The sequence below is a fragment of the Rhinatrema bivittatum genome, chromosome 5 (genome assembly GCF_901001135.1).
Source record: "Rhinatrema bivittatum chromosome 5, aRhiBiv1.1, whole genome shotgun sequence".
In the NCBI taxonomy this organism is placed as follows: Eukaryota; Metazoa; Chordata; class Amphibia; order Gymnophiona; family Rhinatrematidae; genus Rhinatrema; species Rhinatrema bivittatum.
Window position 1 is genome coordinate 68203297 of NC_042619.1, and position 17964 is coordinate 68221260.

Sequence of the window (17964 nt, forward strand, 5' to 3'; positions counted from 1 at the left end):
GGCAAACGAAAGTGGGGATAGCTTCTGCCCCCAGAACTCTCCTGCTGCTTATGAGATAGGGACACAGTTTGGAATTGCACTATTATGAGGTGAAAAGAGGGTGGGGATTAAGGGGCAGAGCTAGCTTATAAATAACATTTGTGGGTACCTATATGACATGCAAAGGGAGTGGAGGCCAAAGCTGCGAGAGTCCACACGGATTTCAAGGGAGATTTGTGATACCTGCAAGAGGTGCCTTTGAATGGACCACCCAGCTGGAGTGTGCAAAGCAATGCTCCACAACAGCAAAGATAGTTACACTTCAAAGAGGTCTAGTTATCTTATTTTATGAACATGGGCCTATGAAGCCTTTTTCGTGCAAAATCCAACATTACTGAACTATTCTTATTTTGCATTGTAGCAGCTCATTAATGTTGAACTTAAATAAACTTTTCTGTGTAGAGGACCTCGTGTGAAAGTTTATTATTGTAAAGAGGACTTTTGCAATGTCACTTGCAAAAGTGGACTTGTGCTCATAAAAGCCCACAAGGCAAAAACATCTTTTCTCTCTAACACCAGACCTTGTTTCTTCATAATCTCTTTGTTTTTTCTTGTGTTGTAAATTCAACAGAATTCAATATATTTCAGTATGTAAGGTGCTTTATTTCTATTGCCTTTTTGTAGATACATAATGGGTTTTTAAATAAAATGAAGACAAAAAGTACAAACTATTGTATCTGACTTTGACTGTCAACTTTCTTGTTATTCCACATAATTCATCCCTCCTTTTTCATATTTATTTTAAGAGGAATTGACAGTTCTATGCAGGAGCTCTGGTGTTACATGATAGTGTGGGCAGACCATTTAATACAGTATATAGAAAGTTGTTGTCTCAGATACCTTAGCTACTAGTCTTATGATTATTCCTAGATTAATGATAGAGATATTCAGATCTATGATATGCCTGTCTAGTTGCCATTGTGCTAATTAACAAAGCTATGCTGAAGCACAGCATTCTCCTATTCGCCGTAATGCAGGCTACTAGCAAAGTTCTGTTGCCAGTGGGAGAAGATCCTTAACAAGAAAAGTCATTAAGCTGCTAAAGGATAATCTGTGCTGTTTTATCGTGGTGGCCTAGAACTGCAGACACAATCACAGCGTTCATGATGCTCCAATTGAATATCTGTCAGTGCCATGTTCTTGGTTCTGCCCTTCCTTTTGAGATGGCCTGGTTCAGGGATGAATTTCAGCACCTAAAAAAAAGACAGAAGGGAATATTTTTTAATTGAATAAAGAACGTATTACTTTCTTATATTGACTGTGTTGCATGTGCAATGTATTAATGATTTCATCTCAGTCTGGACCTTCAGATGCTGTTCGTTAAAGTAAGGCTGACTAGTTTCTTACTCTCGAAAACCAGCCACATCAGTAAAAAAATAATCTCAAACATCTTTTTTTCTATCTAAGAGCTCATCCTAGATAGATGTGGTCCTTGAAAAGTTTCCAGCACAAATGTATTTGCTAAATTGGGTGCGTGAAGATATTCTTTTTCTACATTTGGAAAAGTTGGCAGAGAGGCTCCATACATCTCAGAGAAGTCAAATAAACTTCTTTAAGTATGCTATTCAGATTGATACAGTTCTCCAGGGTGCAATATATTAGCAGCTTGATTAGAATATGCATGAAGCTTATTGTGCCTTTTTTGTTAGGCAAAGTCACTCTAATGATATCATAAACATCTGGAACAGAGCAGAGGAAACACAAGTATGTTGGTGTGAACTAAGGACAAGAAATGTAGTCCATATTCAGTCACAGTCCAGATAGTAAAGGTATCTGGATAAACTTTGGCTAATTTTGGAGATAAATTCAATAGTGCAGCCACATTATTTAATATACCCAGCTAACTTTAGGTAGGCTCTTTGGTCCAACCAAACTTAGGCCTAGATTCATCAAAACACTATGGTTTTTTTTTGCAGGAGGGGTCCTATTATCGTGAGGGGGTGTTACCGCGATAGTGGGGCCCCTTCCCTGAAAACACATCGCAGCTCGATGGTGAAACTCTGCAAAACAAAACACCACGGCGAGTGGCCCTTTAATGTAATGGTGGCCCCAATCTCACAGGACCACCGTCTTAAAGGTCAGCTTACCGCCCAAAAAAAACCCCACAGCCAAATGAGGGCTTATTGCTGACCCTCATTTCAACCTGGAGCCACCAGTCATGGTGGCCCCGACTCCCCCAAAATAAATATAAAGTGTACAGATTATGCATGGCAGTGCCCACCCCCCCTGGCCCCAGATAGTGGCAGCCCCCCCCTCCCCTCACCCTCCTCCCTCTGCCCCTGCCCCCCAATAGACAGATCCGCAATGCCCCTGCACCCCAGCCTCCTTCCAGAGACACCCTTACTTTATCATGGATCCCTTGTTAGGGAGGGGTGAACCGTCCTGGTCGGCGCCATTTTCCAAAATGGCACCGACCTCACCTTTCCCTGGCCATGTGACTAGAGTAAGGTAAGTGGATCAGATCATGTTACCATGATAAGGTAAGGGGGTCTCTGGAAGGGGGCCGGGGGAAGGAGGAGGGTGAATATGTCTATCGGAGGGGCCAGGGGGAGGGGAGCCTGTCTATTGGGGGGCTGGGGGAGTGGGGCTGCCACTATTGGAGGGTTGGGGAGAGGGGCCGCTGCCTGCCACCACAGTCATGCACATATTATAAACTTTATTTTTATTTTGGGGGAGTCGGGGCAGCCTTGGCTGGTGGCCCCAGGTTGAAATGGAGGTCAGAAACAAACCCCGCTCAACATCCCCATTTGGCTGCATTTTTTTTTCTTTTTTTTCCCTACCACTTTAAAAGTGTGGCAGGAGCCTCAGGATCCGCTTTAGGGTCCCAGGCCTCCCACAGCACATCTAACACTAATCAGGGAGGTGTTGTTATTTTATTGCGGCTGACCACCTTCTCGGTCGGCTGCAATAAAATATTCAAATCGAATTGCCTAGTAATGACCTTCTTTATATGAAGTTGCATTATTCATGCATGGAAATTGCATGCAAAGAAGGTCATTGTAATAATGGAGGGTATCTGGGTGGGGACATGCAAAATATTGTGTATATTGCATGATATACACGATATAATGCGCGTTAGAGCCTATTATCACACCAAAAGGCCCTGACGCGATTTTATGAATTGGCCTGTTAGCTGGCTAAGCCATCAAGCTAACTCTGCATATCAGAATTAGCTGCTTAAATTAGCCAGCTAACCAAATTCCTCCCAATTATACTCTTAGAACACCCCCTAACATATCCGGTTATAGTCTAGCCTCCTAACTTATTAGCTGGCCAGAATTTAGCTGGATATGTGCCCAAATATTCAAGTTAGCTGGCTAAATGCTTTTGAATATGGACCTCTGTAAGTACCTGCTTATATTTCAATCACAACACTGTGCTATTTAAATTTGCTCTGAAACACTTATATACTCTTCTTCCTTAGGAAACAGTGGGAAGATATGTAGAATGAAAATATACATACAAAATCTACCATTTCCCATTCGAAAATGTAATTATATACCTTAGGAAGCAATTCAGCATGATGATGTGCAGTAATGAAAGGCCAGCAAGTTTCAAAACAGAAAAACAGAATTATTTTCATGCATTTTTTTCCTGCCTTCCCTTACAATCCTTAAATGCTGACTTGCCTATAAATGTATGACACTGGCTACTCAGCAGACTACACTTTTCTTTTACATGGAAGAATTGGCACTTCACATCTGGGTGCCCTGACGACTCACAACAGTATTCTACAGTATTTTATAAAGCAATCCAGAACAGCAAGGGGAAAGGTCAGAAATGAGCGTGCTGACAATTATAATGGGTGTCTGTACAGAATGTGGGCTTTTTGTATGTATAATTTCAAAGGGATTTTTAGGGCCATTCTATTTGTAAGGTTGGGAATGAAATAAATGTAGGTTACATGGAGGTCTAAAGCTTTGTACAACTAGAGTGTGAATGAGAGAGAGCAGTGGACAGTGTCTTAGGTAGTATTGCAGAGAGGAGGGCTATACATTTAAAAAAAATAATAATAATAATTAGGAAGGGAGAGTAATATGATGTAGAAGATAATGTTAGGCTGGTTTTATAGGATGTGGGGTTCTAACCAAGCAATTTTAAAAAGATGAGTACCACAGTCTCGCGTGGAGACAGTGGTATTGTCTTATTAAAAGTGATTTGGCTATGCAAAACCGTAGGTAAAATATTCCCCTCCACCCCTCATTTCCTTATGGTTGTATGTGATAAGAGTTAAACAGAATGGGTAATTCGAGGGAGGTTTTCTAATCTTCTCATAAGATGGAAAGAACAGATACAAAATCACTCTATAATGAAAGCAGTACTCCAGCCTAGAGATATCCCAGCCTGAGGCAGGAGAAAAATATTTGGGTCAGAAGGCTTGAAAAAATGAATAGATAGGTATGCACAGCCTCCTCCACAACAGCTGCTACTCAGAAAAACTGAATATCTAGTGAGATTTACTTTCTAGAGCCCAAAAACATAGGGCTGAATCAAATCCTATAATTCACAAATAATTATTCTTATTGCTTTATTTTATTTTTTAATCTGCGTATATTCGGGTCGATTTTAAAAAAGGTGCACGCTGGAAAAATGGGGGTTACACGTGCGGCCAGGGCCTTGCGCACACCGCGCACATTTTAGAAGGGGCCTGGCCGCACGAGTAACCTCTGTTACGAGCACAAGAGCCAGGCCTCTTCCAAGGGGCGGTCCAGGGGGGCAGGGAGGGGCAGGCCGGGACAGCGCCATTTATCGCCGTCCCAGACCCTAGCGCGCCGGCCAGCTGCCAGCGCGCGCAACTTACTTCAGGTTGGGTCCTGAAGTAAGTTAGAAGACAAACGCAAAAAAAGGGAAAAGGTAAGATTTAGGGGTTGGGAAGGAGAGGGGAAGGGGAAGGGGAAGGGAGGGTAGGGTAGGGGGTAAGGAAGTTCCCTCCCAGTCCGCTCCTTAATTGGAGCAGACTGGGAGGGAACTGGGGAAGGCCGGGATGTGCCACCGCCTGAAATTTGCAAAACTCTACCCCCTCTCGCATGCGCGGCCCAATGATTTTATAACATGCGTGCGCCGGCACGTGCGTGTTATTAAATCACCGCATCCATGTGTGTGCGCCTGGATGGGCACGCACATGGACGCATGCACGCAGCTTTCAAAATCCACCCGTTAATACATATATTTCTGGTGATATTTCTAGTCGACTTGTAATATTTTGGTATGATTTCAGATTGTTATGCTTAGAAAAAACTTTGCTTGATATACAGTGGAGCTATGATGGACTGAACAGTTTTTTTTTTTAATTGGTAACCTTATTTTATGTATACATTTAAAGGAATTCAGCTTGACTACCTCAGATAATATATGAAAGATTCCCACACACTGTAACATCTTTATTGCTTTCTACTGAAGGTCACAGATGAAGAATGCTATAAATTAGGAGATTACTTATTAGAATATTCTGAATATATGGATAGTGCTGGAAGTTTAAATTTCTGGAAATCCACAGCAATCAATGGATCTGATCATGGCATGCACATCTATTCACAGAATGATATCACTTTTCAGAAGTATTATACTGATAGTATGGTAATATTGGAATTCATACCAAAGCTACACAGTAACCATCAGTTAAGAATATTTATTTCAGCAATACAAAAGATGTTAAACAAATATCCCTGTATCATTGCATACATCAGGTTTTTTGGTCCTAGAGCTTTTTAGAAAAGCTATGAGATTGGATCAATCAAATATCATTGATGTCATAAGATCAGCTGCTTTTCACAGTGCCTGAAGAGAGAGTAAGGTGGTAGGAGCTAATAGAAACATATAGAAATGACGGCAGAAGAAGACCAAATGGCCCATCCAGTCTGCCCAGCAAGCTTCCCTCATTTCTTTTCTCATACTTATCTGTTTCTCTTAGCTCTTGGTTCTAATTCCCTTCCACCCCCACCATTAATGTAGAGAGCGGTGATGGAGCTGCATCCAAGTGAAATATCTAGCTTGAGTAGTTAGCAAGCTACACCCATGCTTATTTGTTTTTACCCAGATTATGTTATACAGCCCTTATTGGTTGTTTATCTTCTCCCCTGCCGTTGAAGCAGGAAGCAGGGAGCTATGCTGGATATGCGTGAGGTATCAGTTTTTTTCTTCTCCCCTGGCGTTGAAGCAGAGAGCTATGCTGGATATGCATTGAAAGTGAAGTATCAGGCACATTTGGTTTGGGGTAGTAACCGCCATAACAAGCCAGCTACTCCCCGCTTTGTGAGTGTGAATCCTTTTTTCTTCTCCCCTGCCGTTTAAGCAGAGAGCTCTGCTGGATGTGTGAAGTAACAGTTTTTCTTTTCCCCTGCTGTTGAAGCAGAGAACTATGCTGGATATGCATTGAAGTGAAGTATAAGAATGGAGTGATCAAGCTAGTTGAAAGGCATCAGGAATAGAGGAAGGTGGAGGTAGTAATTTGGATATTTGGTTTGGGGTAGTAACCGCCGTAACAAGCCAGCTACTCCCGTCTTTGTGAGTGCAAATCCTTTTTTCCACATTTCCTCTTGCTGTTGAAGCTTAGAGTGATGTTGGAGTCACAGTAACCATGTGTATGTTTATTGAATAAGGGTATTGTCTCCAGGCAGTAGCCATCATTCTGGCGAGTCACCCACTCTTCATTGGCGGCCTCTTGACTTTATGGATCCACAGTGTTTATCCCACGCCCCTTTGAAGTCCTTCACAGTTCTGGTCTTCACCACTTCCTCCGGAAGGGCATTCCAGGCATCCACCACCCTCTCCGTGAAGAAATACTTCCTGACATTGGTTCTGAATCTTCCTCCCTGGAGCTTCAAATCGTGACCCCTGGTTCTGCTGATTTTTTTCTTATGGTAAAGGTTTGTCGTTGCCTTTGGATCATTAAAACCTTTCAAGTATCTGAAAGTCTGTATCATATCACCTCTGCTCCTCCTTTCCTCCAGGGTGTACATATTTAGATTCTTCAATCTCTCCTCGTACGTCATGCGATGAAGATCCTCCACCTTCCTGGTCGCCCTTCTCTGTACCGCTTCCATCTTGTCTTTGTCTTTTTGTAGATACGGTCTCCAGAACTGAACACAGTACTCCAGGTGAGGCCTCACCAAGGACCTGTACAAGGGAATAATCACTTCCCTTTTCTTACTCGATATTCCTCTCTCTATGCAGCCCAGCATTCTTCTGGCTTTTGCTATCGCCTTGTCGCATTGTTTCGCAGACTTCATATCATTAGACACTATCACCCCAAGGTCCCTCTCCTGCTCCGTGCACGTCAGCCTTTCCCCCCCCATCAAATACAGTTCATTTGGATTTCCGCTCCCCATATGCATGACTTTGCACTTCTTGGCATTGAATCTCTTCCAGTTTCCTTAGATCCCGTCTCATTCTCTCCACTCCTTCCGGCATGTCCACTCTGTTGCAGATCTTAGTGTCATCCGCAAAAAGACAAACCTTACCTTCTATCCCGTCCGCAATGTCGCTCACAAAGATATTGAACAGGACCGGTCCCAACACCGATCCTTGCGGTACACCACTTAAAACCGCTCTCTCTTCAGAGAAGGTTCCGTTTACCGTCACACATTGTCTTCTGTCCGTCAACCAATTTGCAATCCAGGTCACCACCTTGTCACTCACTCCCAAGCTTCTCGTTTTATTCACCAGTCTCCTGTGCGGAACCGTATCAAAAGCTTTGCTGAAATCCAAGTATATGACATCGAGCGCTCTTCCTTGGTCCAATTCCTTGGTTACCCAGTCAAAAAAGTCAATCAGATTTGTCTGACAGGATCTTCCCCTGGTGAATCCATGTTGCCTCTGGTCCATCAATTCTCCGGACTGTAGATAGTTCACTATTCTCTCTTTCAGCAGAGACTCCATTACTTTTCCCACCACCGAAGTGAGGCTAACCGGCCTGTAGTTGCCAGCCTCCTCCCTGTTCCCACTCTTGTGAAGCGGGACCACCACCGCTCTTCTCCAGTCTCTCGGCACCACTCCCGTTTCTAGGGATCTATTGAACAGGTCACACAGCGGACCCGCCAGAACATCTCTGAGCTCCCTCAATATCCTTGGATGAATCCCATCAGGCCCCATGGCTTTGTCCACTTTCAGGTTCTTTAGCTCTTCCCACACATTTTCTACTGTAAAAGGATTTTCATCTATTCCACTTCCCTCCAGTTTCTTGTTGTGTAGAGATGGTCCTTCTCCAGGGTCTTCTTTAGTGAACACAGAGCTGAAGTATTCGTTTAATATTTCTGCCATTTCTTCGTCTGTCTCCACACATTGATCATTACCACCTTTCAATTTCACTATACCACTTTGGACCTTTCTCTTTTCGCTGATGTATCTGAAAAATGTTTTGTCACCATTTTTTATCTCCTTGGCAATCCTTTCTTCTGCTTGATTTTTTGCCAACTTGATTGTTTTCTTCGTCTCCCTCAGTTGATACAAATATTCTTCTTTGTGCTCCTCCCTTTGGGATCCTTTATATTTCTTGAATGCTGTTCTTTTAGCTTTAATTTTGTCAGCCACCCTCCTTTGAGAACCAGATAGGTTTCAATTTTCTTTTGCTTTTCTTTATGTTTCTAACATATAGAGCAGTTGCCTTGGTGATTGCTCCTTTTAGATTGGTCCACTGCTGATCCACATCTCTCTCGTTCTCCCATCCTTTAAGTTCTTCCTCCAGGTACTTTCCCATTTCCTCAAAGTCTGTGTTTTTGAACTGTAAAACTCGGGTCTTTGTGGTTCTTTTCCCTATTCTATTAGTGATATTAAACCATACCGTTCGATGATCACTGCTGCTGAGGTGGGCGCCCACCTGGACATCTGAGACATTATCTGCATTATTGAGCAATAAGTCGAGTATAGCACCTTCTCTCGTGGGTTCCAACACCATTTGTTTGAACAAAGATACTTGCATGGCATCCATTATTGCTCTACTATTTTTAGTTTCTGCAGATGGGATTTTCCAGTCTACATCTGGCATATTAAAGTCACCCACGATCACCACTTCTCCCTTCTTACCTATCTTATGGATGTCTTCAATCAGATCTCTGTCCAGCTCTTCCTTTTGGTTTGGAGGCCTGTAAACCACTCCAATATAAATGGACACTCCGTCATCTTTTTTTAGGTCGACCCATAGAGCTTCTTCTTTACCCCAACTTCCTTGTAGCTCAGAAGCTTGGATGTTGTTTCTGACATAAAGAGCCACACCTCCCCCTTTTCTATCCTCTCTGTCCTTCCTTAACAAGTTGTAGCCTGGTATTGTTGTATCCCATTCATGAGATTCTGTGAACCATGTTTCTGTGATAGCAACAATGTCCAATTCTGCCTCAGCCATTAGGGCCTGCAGATCTGGGATTTTATTTCCCAAACTATGAGCATTTGTGGTCATAGCCTTCCAGGTACTCTCTTTAAGGTTATTGCTTTTCCTGGACTCCTGATGAGATATTAGTTGAGATTTGTTATTCACTTTACTCTTTCTGTTTGTAGTTGTGCCACTGTTGACAGAGTTATCCATCTCAATTAGATTTTTCTTTTGGTTATGGATCTTGAAATACTGCATGCATTGTGTTTTTTCTCTCTTTTCTGGTAATACTGCAATGTTTTTCTCAAGAACTTCCTCAGTTTTTAATATAGAGAGGGCTTGTTCTTTTTGCATTTGGTACATTGTGTGTCTCCTTATCACAGGTCTAATTCTACCAGAGCCCACTGTAATCCTGGATTGTAAAGAATTTCTTAATGACCTGTTTGAGTGGGAGGGTGTACCTGTTGGCTGCCCATCTGTCAAGAATGGGTGACTGTGGGTCCTACCTGAGCCTAATGGATCTAATGGATCCTAATGTTAGTCTATAGATCCCACATCCTATAGAATGTGGGATCTGACCAATTAATTGTCAGCTTTGGTATAAATTCCAATGCTACTGTGTTGTCAGTGGTATGGTTGTATCAGACCTCCAAGAAATCATTGTGATAGCCTAAATGGAGCAGGGCCTATAATCCTAAATAAATATCAGTAGTACAAGAGCTTCCAAGAAGGATGGGGTGATCTGTATGAAAGGACCATGGTAAAACCCAAATTTCAATGACCATGAGGAGGCTTGAATGTTTACAACAGCTTCACTAACCATGGTGGCTGAGGGATTATTATAAAACATGGTAATAAAACATAGAAGGAGGCCTGGGAGTTGGCTTAAATATTGGTCTTGCCAGATCTGTTTTTTAAGAGGACACTAAGTACCAGCACCTTTTTCCTCCACTTGCTTGATTCACCCAGTGATCCCTCAAGAAAGCATGCATCCTGTATGTGAGTACTGCACCTTTCTTCCAGAAAGACATGGGTCATGTAAGAACAATGCAAAGGCCCAAAATGGCCTACCAGTGGAAGAGGTGGAAGCTATTGCTGCAACACATTTTGGGCATGCATGAGACAGGAAAGGAGGGCAGTAGTAGGAAAAGGGTTGAGAGGTCGTATAAAAGACTTGGGAGGGGGGAGGGAGAGCTGGTGTTGGGTTTCATATTTACAGTATGTGCATCTACCCAAGTGGATGAATCTGAACTAGGCAAACTGGATGGACCATTTTAGTTTTTATCTGCTGTCATTTACTCTGTCATTATTTTGATGATCCTGATAGAGTTATGTAAACATTACACAATTACAGTTCACAATAGAGGTGTGCTTTCATTTGAAACAAAATTGAGAATTTCAACAAAATTTCCCATTTCATTTGTTTGTTTTGAAATTTAAAGAAAACAATATCAACAAAAAATTGATTTTGCTTTGTTTTCAAATATTCCTGCCACCAGGTTCCCCCAGAGCACCCCCATCTCGGTCTTCCTCCAACCACTTTTCCCATTCATGGGTCTAGGGTACAGCAGCGATCTCCAGCCGTTACTGCCCTTGCATTGACGTGCTCGGAGGCTGGCACCATTATGTTTTACAGAGGTATTTCTGTACCTTCCTGTAGAGGTTTCTCTGTAGAACAAAATGGCACCTGCCTCAGGGCCACCAGTGCCATTTTGAAATGGATATCAGACGGGGCAGGAGCAACTGGGGATTGTTCCTGCTTCATAGACCCGTGAATGGAGTAAGTGGTTGGGAGGGTCCGGAGGAGTCTGGGGCGGGTGCTGTGGATGACAGTGGTGGCAACAGAGAGAAAGGGACTTGGTGAACTTGACAATTTTTCTGTTTGTCTTGTTTTTTTGTGTCTTTTTTTTCATTTGTTGTTCATTTGTGTTGTTTTAAATTGAGGAAACAAAATAAAACAACAAGGAAATGAAAATGTAAAAGAAAATAGCAAAATGAAACAAGGAAATGAATATCTAAAAGAAAATAACAAAATGAAAAACAAAACAAAATGAAAATATGTTCAGTGCACACGCCTAGTTCACTGAATAATCTGATAAATTTGCAAGATTTTTTTGGACTCAAACTACTTTTTTTGGGAAAAACTCAAACATAGATTTCAGTGCATCAATATCAGATTTAGAATGAATTTTTCCCTTTGGATCTGCCTCCTGCAGATTTCCACAATGTGGGTTCAACAGTTCACAATTTACACAGAATTTCAGCAAAACTGCTTTGATTTTGCCCAGTATTCCTGGGTCACATACTGTGGTGTCTATGGAACTCAGCTAACATGAGCCCTATGTATAGCACTTGCCACTGAGTGACAACTTTCTCAAGGTTAATAACATGTATTTTTAGCAAAATGCTATTGCATTTTGTTGGAATAATCAGAGTACATAATAGGTGCCTATTAGGTGTTGTTATGAATTGCGCTGCCCGCGGGTTCCCCCACGAGCAGGCTCTGCTGACTCACCATGCTGTCTTTTCTTCGCCGATGTGGCAGGCCGCTGCCATCGGCTTGCCCATGCGGCCCGGAGGCCGCCCTGTATCCTCCTGGCTTCCGCGGCCGGAGCCGCGGCCTTCTTCGGGGCCTGGGACCGCCCCCATCGCTGCTTCCTCTTCGCGGTGCTAAGGCTGCAGCCCCGGGCTGGAGTAGTAGCTGGAGCCGCCCCCGGGGCCTCCTGCAGCGGCTGGAGCCGCTGCCGATGTAGGGCCTACGTTCCAGGCCAGCCCTGCCTCTTCTCACGCTCTGCGTCGGTGCAGGCCACTGTCCGCGGTCCTGCACAGCTCCTGCACTCTCCTTAGGCGCCGGCACGTGCCTCTCTTCAGGATTTAAAGGGCCAGACACAGGAAGTGTCTTGGCCCCAACCTTGGTGACTGTTTCCTGCTTCAGCCCTATAAAGGGCTGCTCCGTCTGTTGTTCCTGGCCTTGCATCATCGTGGAGTCTTCGCTCTGGAGGCTCCTGCCTGCCAGAGCCTGTGTAAGGTCTTCTTGTCTTGTGGAGCTCCTCATCGTGATGTCTTCTCGTCATGCCATGCCATGTCTTCGTGCCTGAGGTCCTTGTCCAGGTGTCCTGGTGTCTTGATCTTCCACGTCCTGGTGTTCCTGCCTTCCTTGATGTTCCTTCCTATGCCTAGTCTTCAACGCTCTCGAGCCTTCTTGTCCGGTAGGCCGGGGGTCCCTCAGATGCAGTACTCCTGAGTGGACTAGCCTGCTGGTGGACTGTTGTCCTGTGCTCCTGAGCCGTCATGTCCCGGATGTTTGTTCCTGTGCTGTCCTGCTCCCGTCGTGGTCCGTGACCAGCCTCTGGGGCTGTATAGGGCACGTAATGGGACAGGGTGGTCCGCGACTCAGTCCCACGGGTGGCCTGAGTAGGGTGCCTTGAGAGACAGTGCCAATGTCCATGCCTTGTGTTGCCTATGTGGATCCCAAGTATCTCGTCTGCGATGCCGTCCGCATCGATCCCAAGTGTCTCGTCTGCGATGCCGTCCGCATCGATCCCAAGTGTCTCATCTGCGATGCCGTCCGCATCGATCCCAAGTGTCTCGTCTGCGATGCCGTCCGCATCGATCCCAAGTGTCTCGTCTGCGATGCCGTCTGCACAGATCCTGGTGTCACGTATTTATAGTCCTGGTGTCATGTCTTCAGCCCAAGTGTCTTCGTGCCAAGTGATGCCGTCGCATCAACCCAAGTCTTCATGCCATGTGATGCCGTCGCATCAACCCAAGTCTTCGTGCCATGTGATGCCGTTGCATCAATCTTCATGTCTTCATGTCAACGTCCGTCTGCCCTCAACCTCAGGCCAGGCCTGCTGCTCCATGCTGCTCGCAGCAGGTCCGAAAGGGCTCGGAATGGTCGGAGGACCATTCAACTTCCAACATCCTCGGATGTTGGCCTTGGGAGCTTGCCGGCCTGGCGGAGGGTAGACCGTCAGCCATGCGGAGCCACTGTCAACCCTTGGCTTGGTCCGGAAGGTCTGGGTCGGGCTGAGGCCCATGGGCACACGAAAAACACCGCTCTCAACAGAATGCAAGGCCTTTCGAGGCCGTTCTCAACAGGTGTAGTGTTTATTCTCACTGCCCACTTGTGAAGGGAAGCTTTTCAACTCACTTGTGAAATATTATTTGAGGGTTAGGGAAACATCTCCTGTTGCTTAAGATTAGCAGATTTAAACCATTATATAATGGACAGCATTAAGCATTCAGAGATCCATATTGAGCACATTGTCCAGCTATGTATGGAACTTAACCAGATAAACACCCAGATTTGAAAATCCCATTAGTCTGACCACTCCTGATATAGCTGGATAAGTTTTTAGTCAGCTGAAAACTTATCTGGCTCTGTGAGGGCCATTCCGGGGCATTCCAGGGAGGAGCAGCATTATCCAGCCATAATATCTAGATAATGCCAATTTTAGGCATTATCCAACTAAGGAGCTCATTCACTAAACCATATTAAGCCTTTTATCATGCAATAAATGCTGATTTTCATATGGTAACCTACCCTAGGCAACCCTCCCTGGATCTCCCTGTTATTCACATAATTAGCTCTTGTAGTACAGTGGGGGCCTAGAGTACCACCTAGCCTCATTGCCCAGTGGCTGCCATTTTTCAAAATAGGGCCACCTACTTTGCCCCATGATGTGAAAGGGGCAAAGGTTGGGTGGAGCCATTTTGAAAAATGGTGGTTGCCAGGCCTGTAGCTAATTTTGTGAGTAAGAGGGAAAATTAGGAGGATGGGAGCCTCAGGCTCCAGGACATGGATATTTTGACTGAAGTGGAAGGGTAGGGGATTACAGGTTGTCATGGGGGGCAGGGCCTGCAATGATTTCTAAAATCCAGTGCTCCTCCCATGTGACAGGGGCCGGCCAATGGCACGGATACACTGTCACATGGTAAGGGCAAAGGGCCATCGGCGCCATTTTGATTAGTGGCAGCTGACGGCCCGGGAGCGGGAGATCACTCCCAGGACCCCCACTGGACCACCAGGTACCTGTAAAAAGTTTTTGGGGGGGGTCGGGAGGGTGGGGGAAGCTAAGGGATTAGTTTTAAAGGGTCGGGTGGGTTTAGAGGTTATTTTTGTGTTCCGTTTTTCTCGCCCTCCCCCAAAATGATAAGAGAAACCCCACAAGCAATATCGTGGGGTTTTCCTATTGTTTTGGGGAGCCCACGATTTCTGACGATTTTGAAAATATCAACGATATTTTCAATCGTCCGAAGCCCGATTCACATCCCTACTGACTGGTCAGAAATGGGGAAAGCAGAGGACTGTGCCTGAAGAAAGGCTTGTAAGCTTTGAAAAAATTCCACCCAAGAAAATGCAGCCAGGTCTAGACCAAGCCCAGAAGGAACTGGAGCTGGTCCCATAGAACTGCCCTTGCCTGCGAAGGAGCCAGTCAAGGGAGAATCAAGATCTGGCATTCCCCCAGTCAAGACTGTGATCAATCCATCATCAGAATGGGAAGAGCCAGGCTTAGCAAAATTCAAGGAAGACAACTCTTCCTGAGTGTTTGAGCAATGCTGACACAGGTTAGAAGCCAGGTCAGACTGAGACGCCTTAATATGACAGGCAACACAAATTGAAAGACGTTTAGGCTTCCGGCTTACCGGCCCCCTGTAAATGTGTATCAGAACAGCTCGCGCTCAAAAATGAAATGCACCCAAAAAATAAGCGCTTAGAAGAAAATGCAGCAAGGAGCATGCACAACCTGTGCACCAAGTTAAGGGGCGGATTTTAAAAGGCCGGCGCACCTATTTTGCATAGGCCGCCGGCGCGCGTAAAGCCCCGGGACGCGCGTAAGTCCCGGGGCTTTCGAAAAGGGGAGGGAGGGGGCGTGTCCGGGGGCGTGCCCCGGCATTTTGAGGGCGTGCCCTGGCGTTTCGGGGGTGGGCCCGGGGGCGTGGTCGAGGCCTCCGGACCAGCCCCCGGGACCGAAGGACGGAGCGGGGCTGCCGGCGACGCGCGCAAAGTTAAGGGGGGGGTTTAGATAGGGCCGGGGGGGTGGGTTAGGTAGGGGAAGGGAGGGGAAGGTGGGGGGAGGGCGAAGAAAAGTTCCCTCCGAAGCCGCTCCGATTTCGGAGCGGCCTCGGAGGGAACATGCAGCTCGCGCTGGGCTCGGCGCGTGCAGGTTGCACAAATGTGCACCCCCTTGCGCGCGCCGACCCCGGATTTTATAAGATACGCGCGGCTACGCGCGTATCTTATAAAATCCAGCGTACTTTTGTTCGCGCCTGGTGCGCGAACAAAAGTACACGCTCGCGTATTTTTTAAAAATCTGCCCCTAAGTGCGTAAAATTGTTTGCACATGTAAAAAGCAAGCCCAAAATCCAAGCGCAGAAGGCATGCACAGAGCCAACACAGTGCACACCGACGGCATGAAGAGGGCATCAGAATATGTACAAGCGCGTGTGAAAATGGCCCTGCGGCCTACTATGCGGCTTGCAAGAAAAAAGCCTAAGTGCAGGGCCTAGTCCACCGGGGGCTGCTCAACTCGCCAGGCTGCCCAGTTCCCCAACCCCACTGGGAGCAGGAATGAACATCAACATGGCATGCCAGAATGGAGACCGAAGGAAATCCTGAAACCCCTCTAACTGTCTCTGATTCAGATAAAACTTTCTTACCGGCTGAATACAGAGATGATCTCCGGCTGCGGGGGGAGAGGGCATCTGTCGTCACTGCCGCGCTTGGCCTCCTGTACCTGTTGCCTTTCAGCTGCACAAACAGCAAAGTCCATGCTGGAACTGGCTACCCGACCAAGGCACATCTCTGAGGGACCATGGAAATCACCTCCAGAATTTCTCAACTGGGGGAGGGACTTTAGATATCACCACAGGAGAACGAGGCTTTCATTTCTCAATTCTCCTTCCAAAAATCACAGCAATCCCCATAGGGAGATGCACATCCACCATTTGCTGGAGACAGCGAATTCTGGAAGGCTGGGGTCACTGCAGGGTTATATATACTGTGATGTCAGCTTGCTCTGTCTCCATCTGCTGAGAGGGGAGCAAAAACCCACTGGTCCTGAGTCCATCTGTCTATATGCTATGAAATATTGAGATTTATAAAATAATGAGTGGGGTGGAACTTGTAAAAAGGGAATGGTTATTTATCCTTTCACACAACACTAGGATTAGGGGGCACTCCATGAAACTAGCAACCAGCAGATATGAAACAAATTGTGGGTAATGGTTTGTTTAGTGCACAATCAAGCTGTGCAGTCTGTTGCCGGAGTTATCCATCTAAATGGCTTTTGAATATCGACCTCATAATATATCTATTAACTTATCAATGTTTTCCATGTGTAGTGCTGCATGGTGCATATGCTATCAATGCAATATAAACATAATTATAGGGTAAAAATTGCAAAGCAAAGATTATTTATGCAGAATAATTATATTAAAAAGCCCTTCATTAGAGGAGTTTTGTTTTCAATTTCATGCAGATTTCTTTATCAGTTTTACTTTGTCAAGTATCTTGTAAGGGCCTTTTCCAGACTTAAAGTTTTGGCCAAGTAGGGCTATTTGTGTGGTCAAAAATGTAAAATGCTAAATGGAATGTCAGAGTCAAGATTATCAACTGTATTAAGTACCAGCCACAGATATGTGCTTGGATCAGATCTGAGAAATGCTATGTACTTATGTAGAGAGATTGATAAACTACATTTTTACTGTTAATGTCTTTAAAAAAATAAAACAGGAGAAAAAAAACCAGACAAAATGATAGGGTTTCCCATTGCATGGGTTTTACAGTTAACTTCAAAAATCATAGGGTTTGGGTAAGGCTAGGATTTGAGAAAAGATTTAAATGCAATTTATTTTCAGGAATCGTAACTTTCAAACCAGCACATGTGAGCATATTTGCACGCATACGTTAGCCCGTGCCCAAGGACACGGCCTTTTTGTAACACGTGCACATATGCGCGTTTGTTATAAAATAGTCTGGCCGCAGACGCACATGTGCTACATTTTAAGTGGGTATAAGCATGTGTGCACAAATTCCACTTCAACCGTATAAACTGGGGAATTTTAAAAGGGCGTGCACCAATGTCACTCCCAGTTTTAACCAATTTGTCCCCAGTTCGCCAAGTTAAGAGATAGACCCTCCAAGCCCTCTAATTTAATAGCCTTCCCTTCTATTGGTTAGCCTTGACCCTTAAAATCCCACAGATCTGCCTAGTTTTCTTTAATTTTAAGTTAACACATCATCCATAGCAGAAGTAAAGTTATGCAGCAGAGGACCTCATTGTGTGCCAAAGTCGTTGGGATTATTTTTTCTGTATATGCATCCTTTTCACTTTAAATGTAATCTATTATTCAGAAGTCCAGTCTGTATTGTTACGGTAGTTCGGTGGATAGATTCCTACATGTATTCCTTTCTATAGCACAAAATAAAACCATACTAACCACAAATATAGTCTTCCTATCAAGGTGACTTTAAATAGGTTCCATATAGACAGAATTTACAATAATTTTGGGACATCCAAAAGGTAACATTAGAAAAACTGATAAGACTGTGTTAAAGGTGATCCAGCAACATTTAATTTCAACAAATTGAATTGCCTATTTAAAAATATTCTACT

The 17964-nt window shown here is 44.8% G+C and overlaps 1 protein-coding gene across 1 annotated transcript in view; it reads right to left on the reverse strand.

Moving 5' to 3' along the window:
- Window positions 1-624: 624 nt before the first annotated feature.
- The window catches only part of PDGFD (platelet derived growth factor D), a 511595-nt gene continuing 494255 nt past the window's right edge, over window positions 625-17964 (reverse strand). Inside the window, exon 7 of the mRNA XM_029602427.1 lies at window positions 625-1232. Coding sequence (XP_029458287.1) covers window positions 1101-1232 — 132 coding nt within the window. The 3' untranslated portion in view covers window positions 625-1100. The remainder of the gene's footprint in view (window positions 1233-17964) is intronic.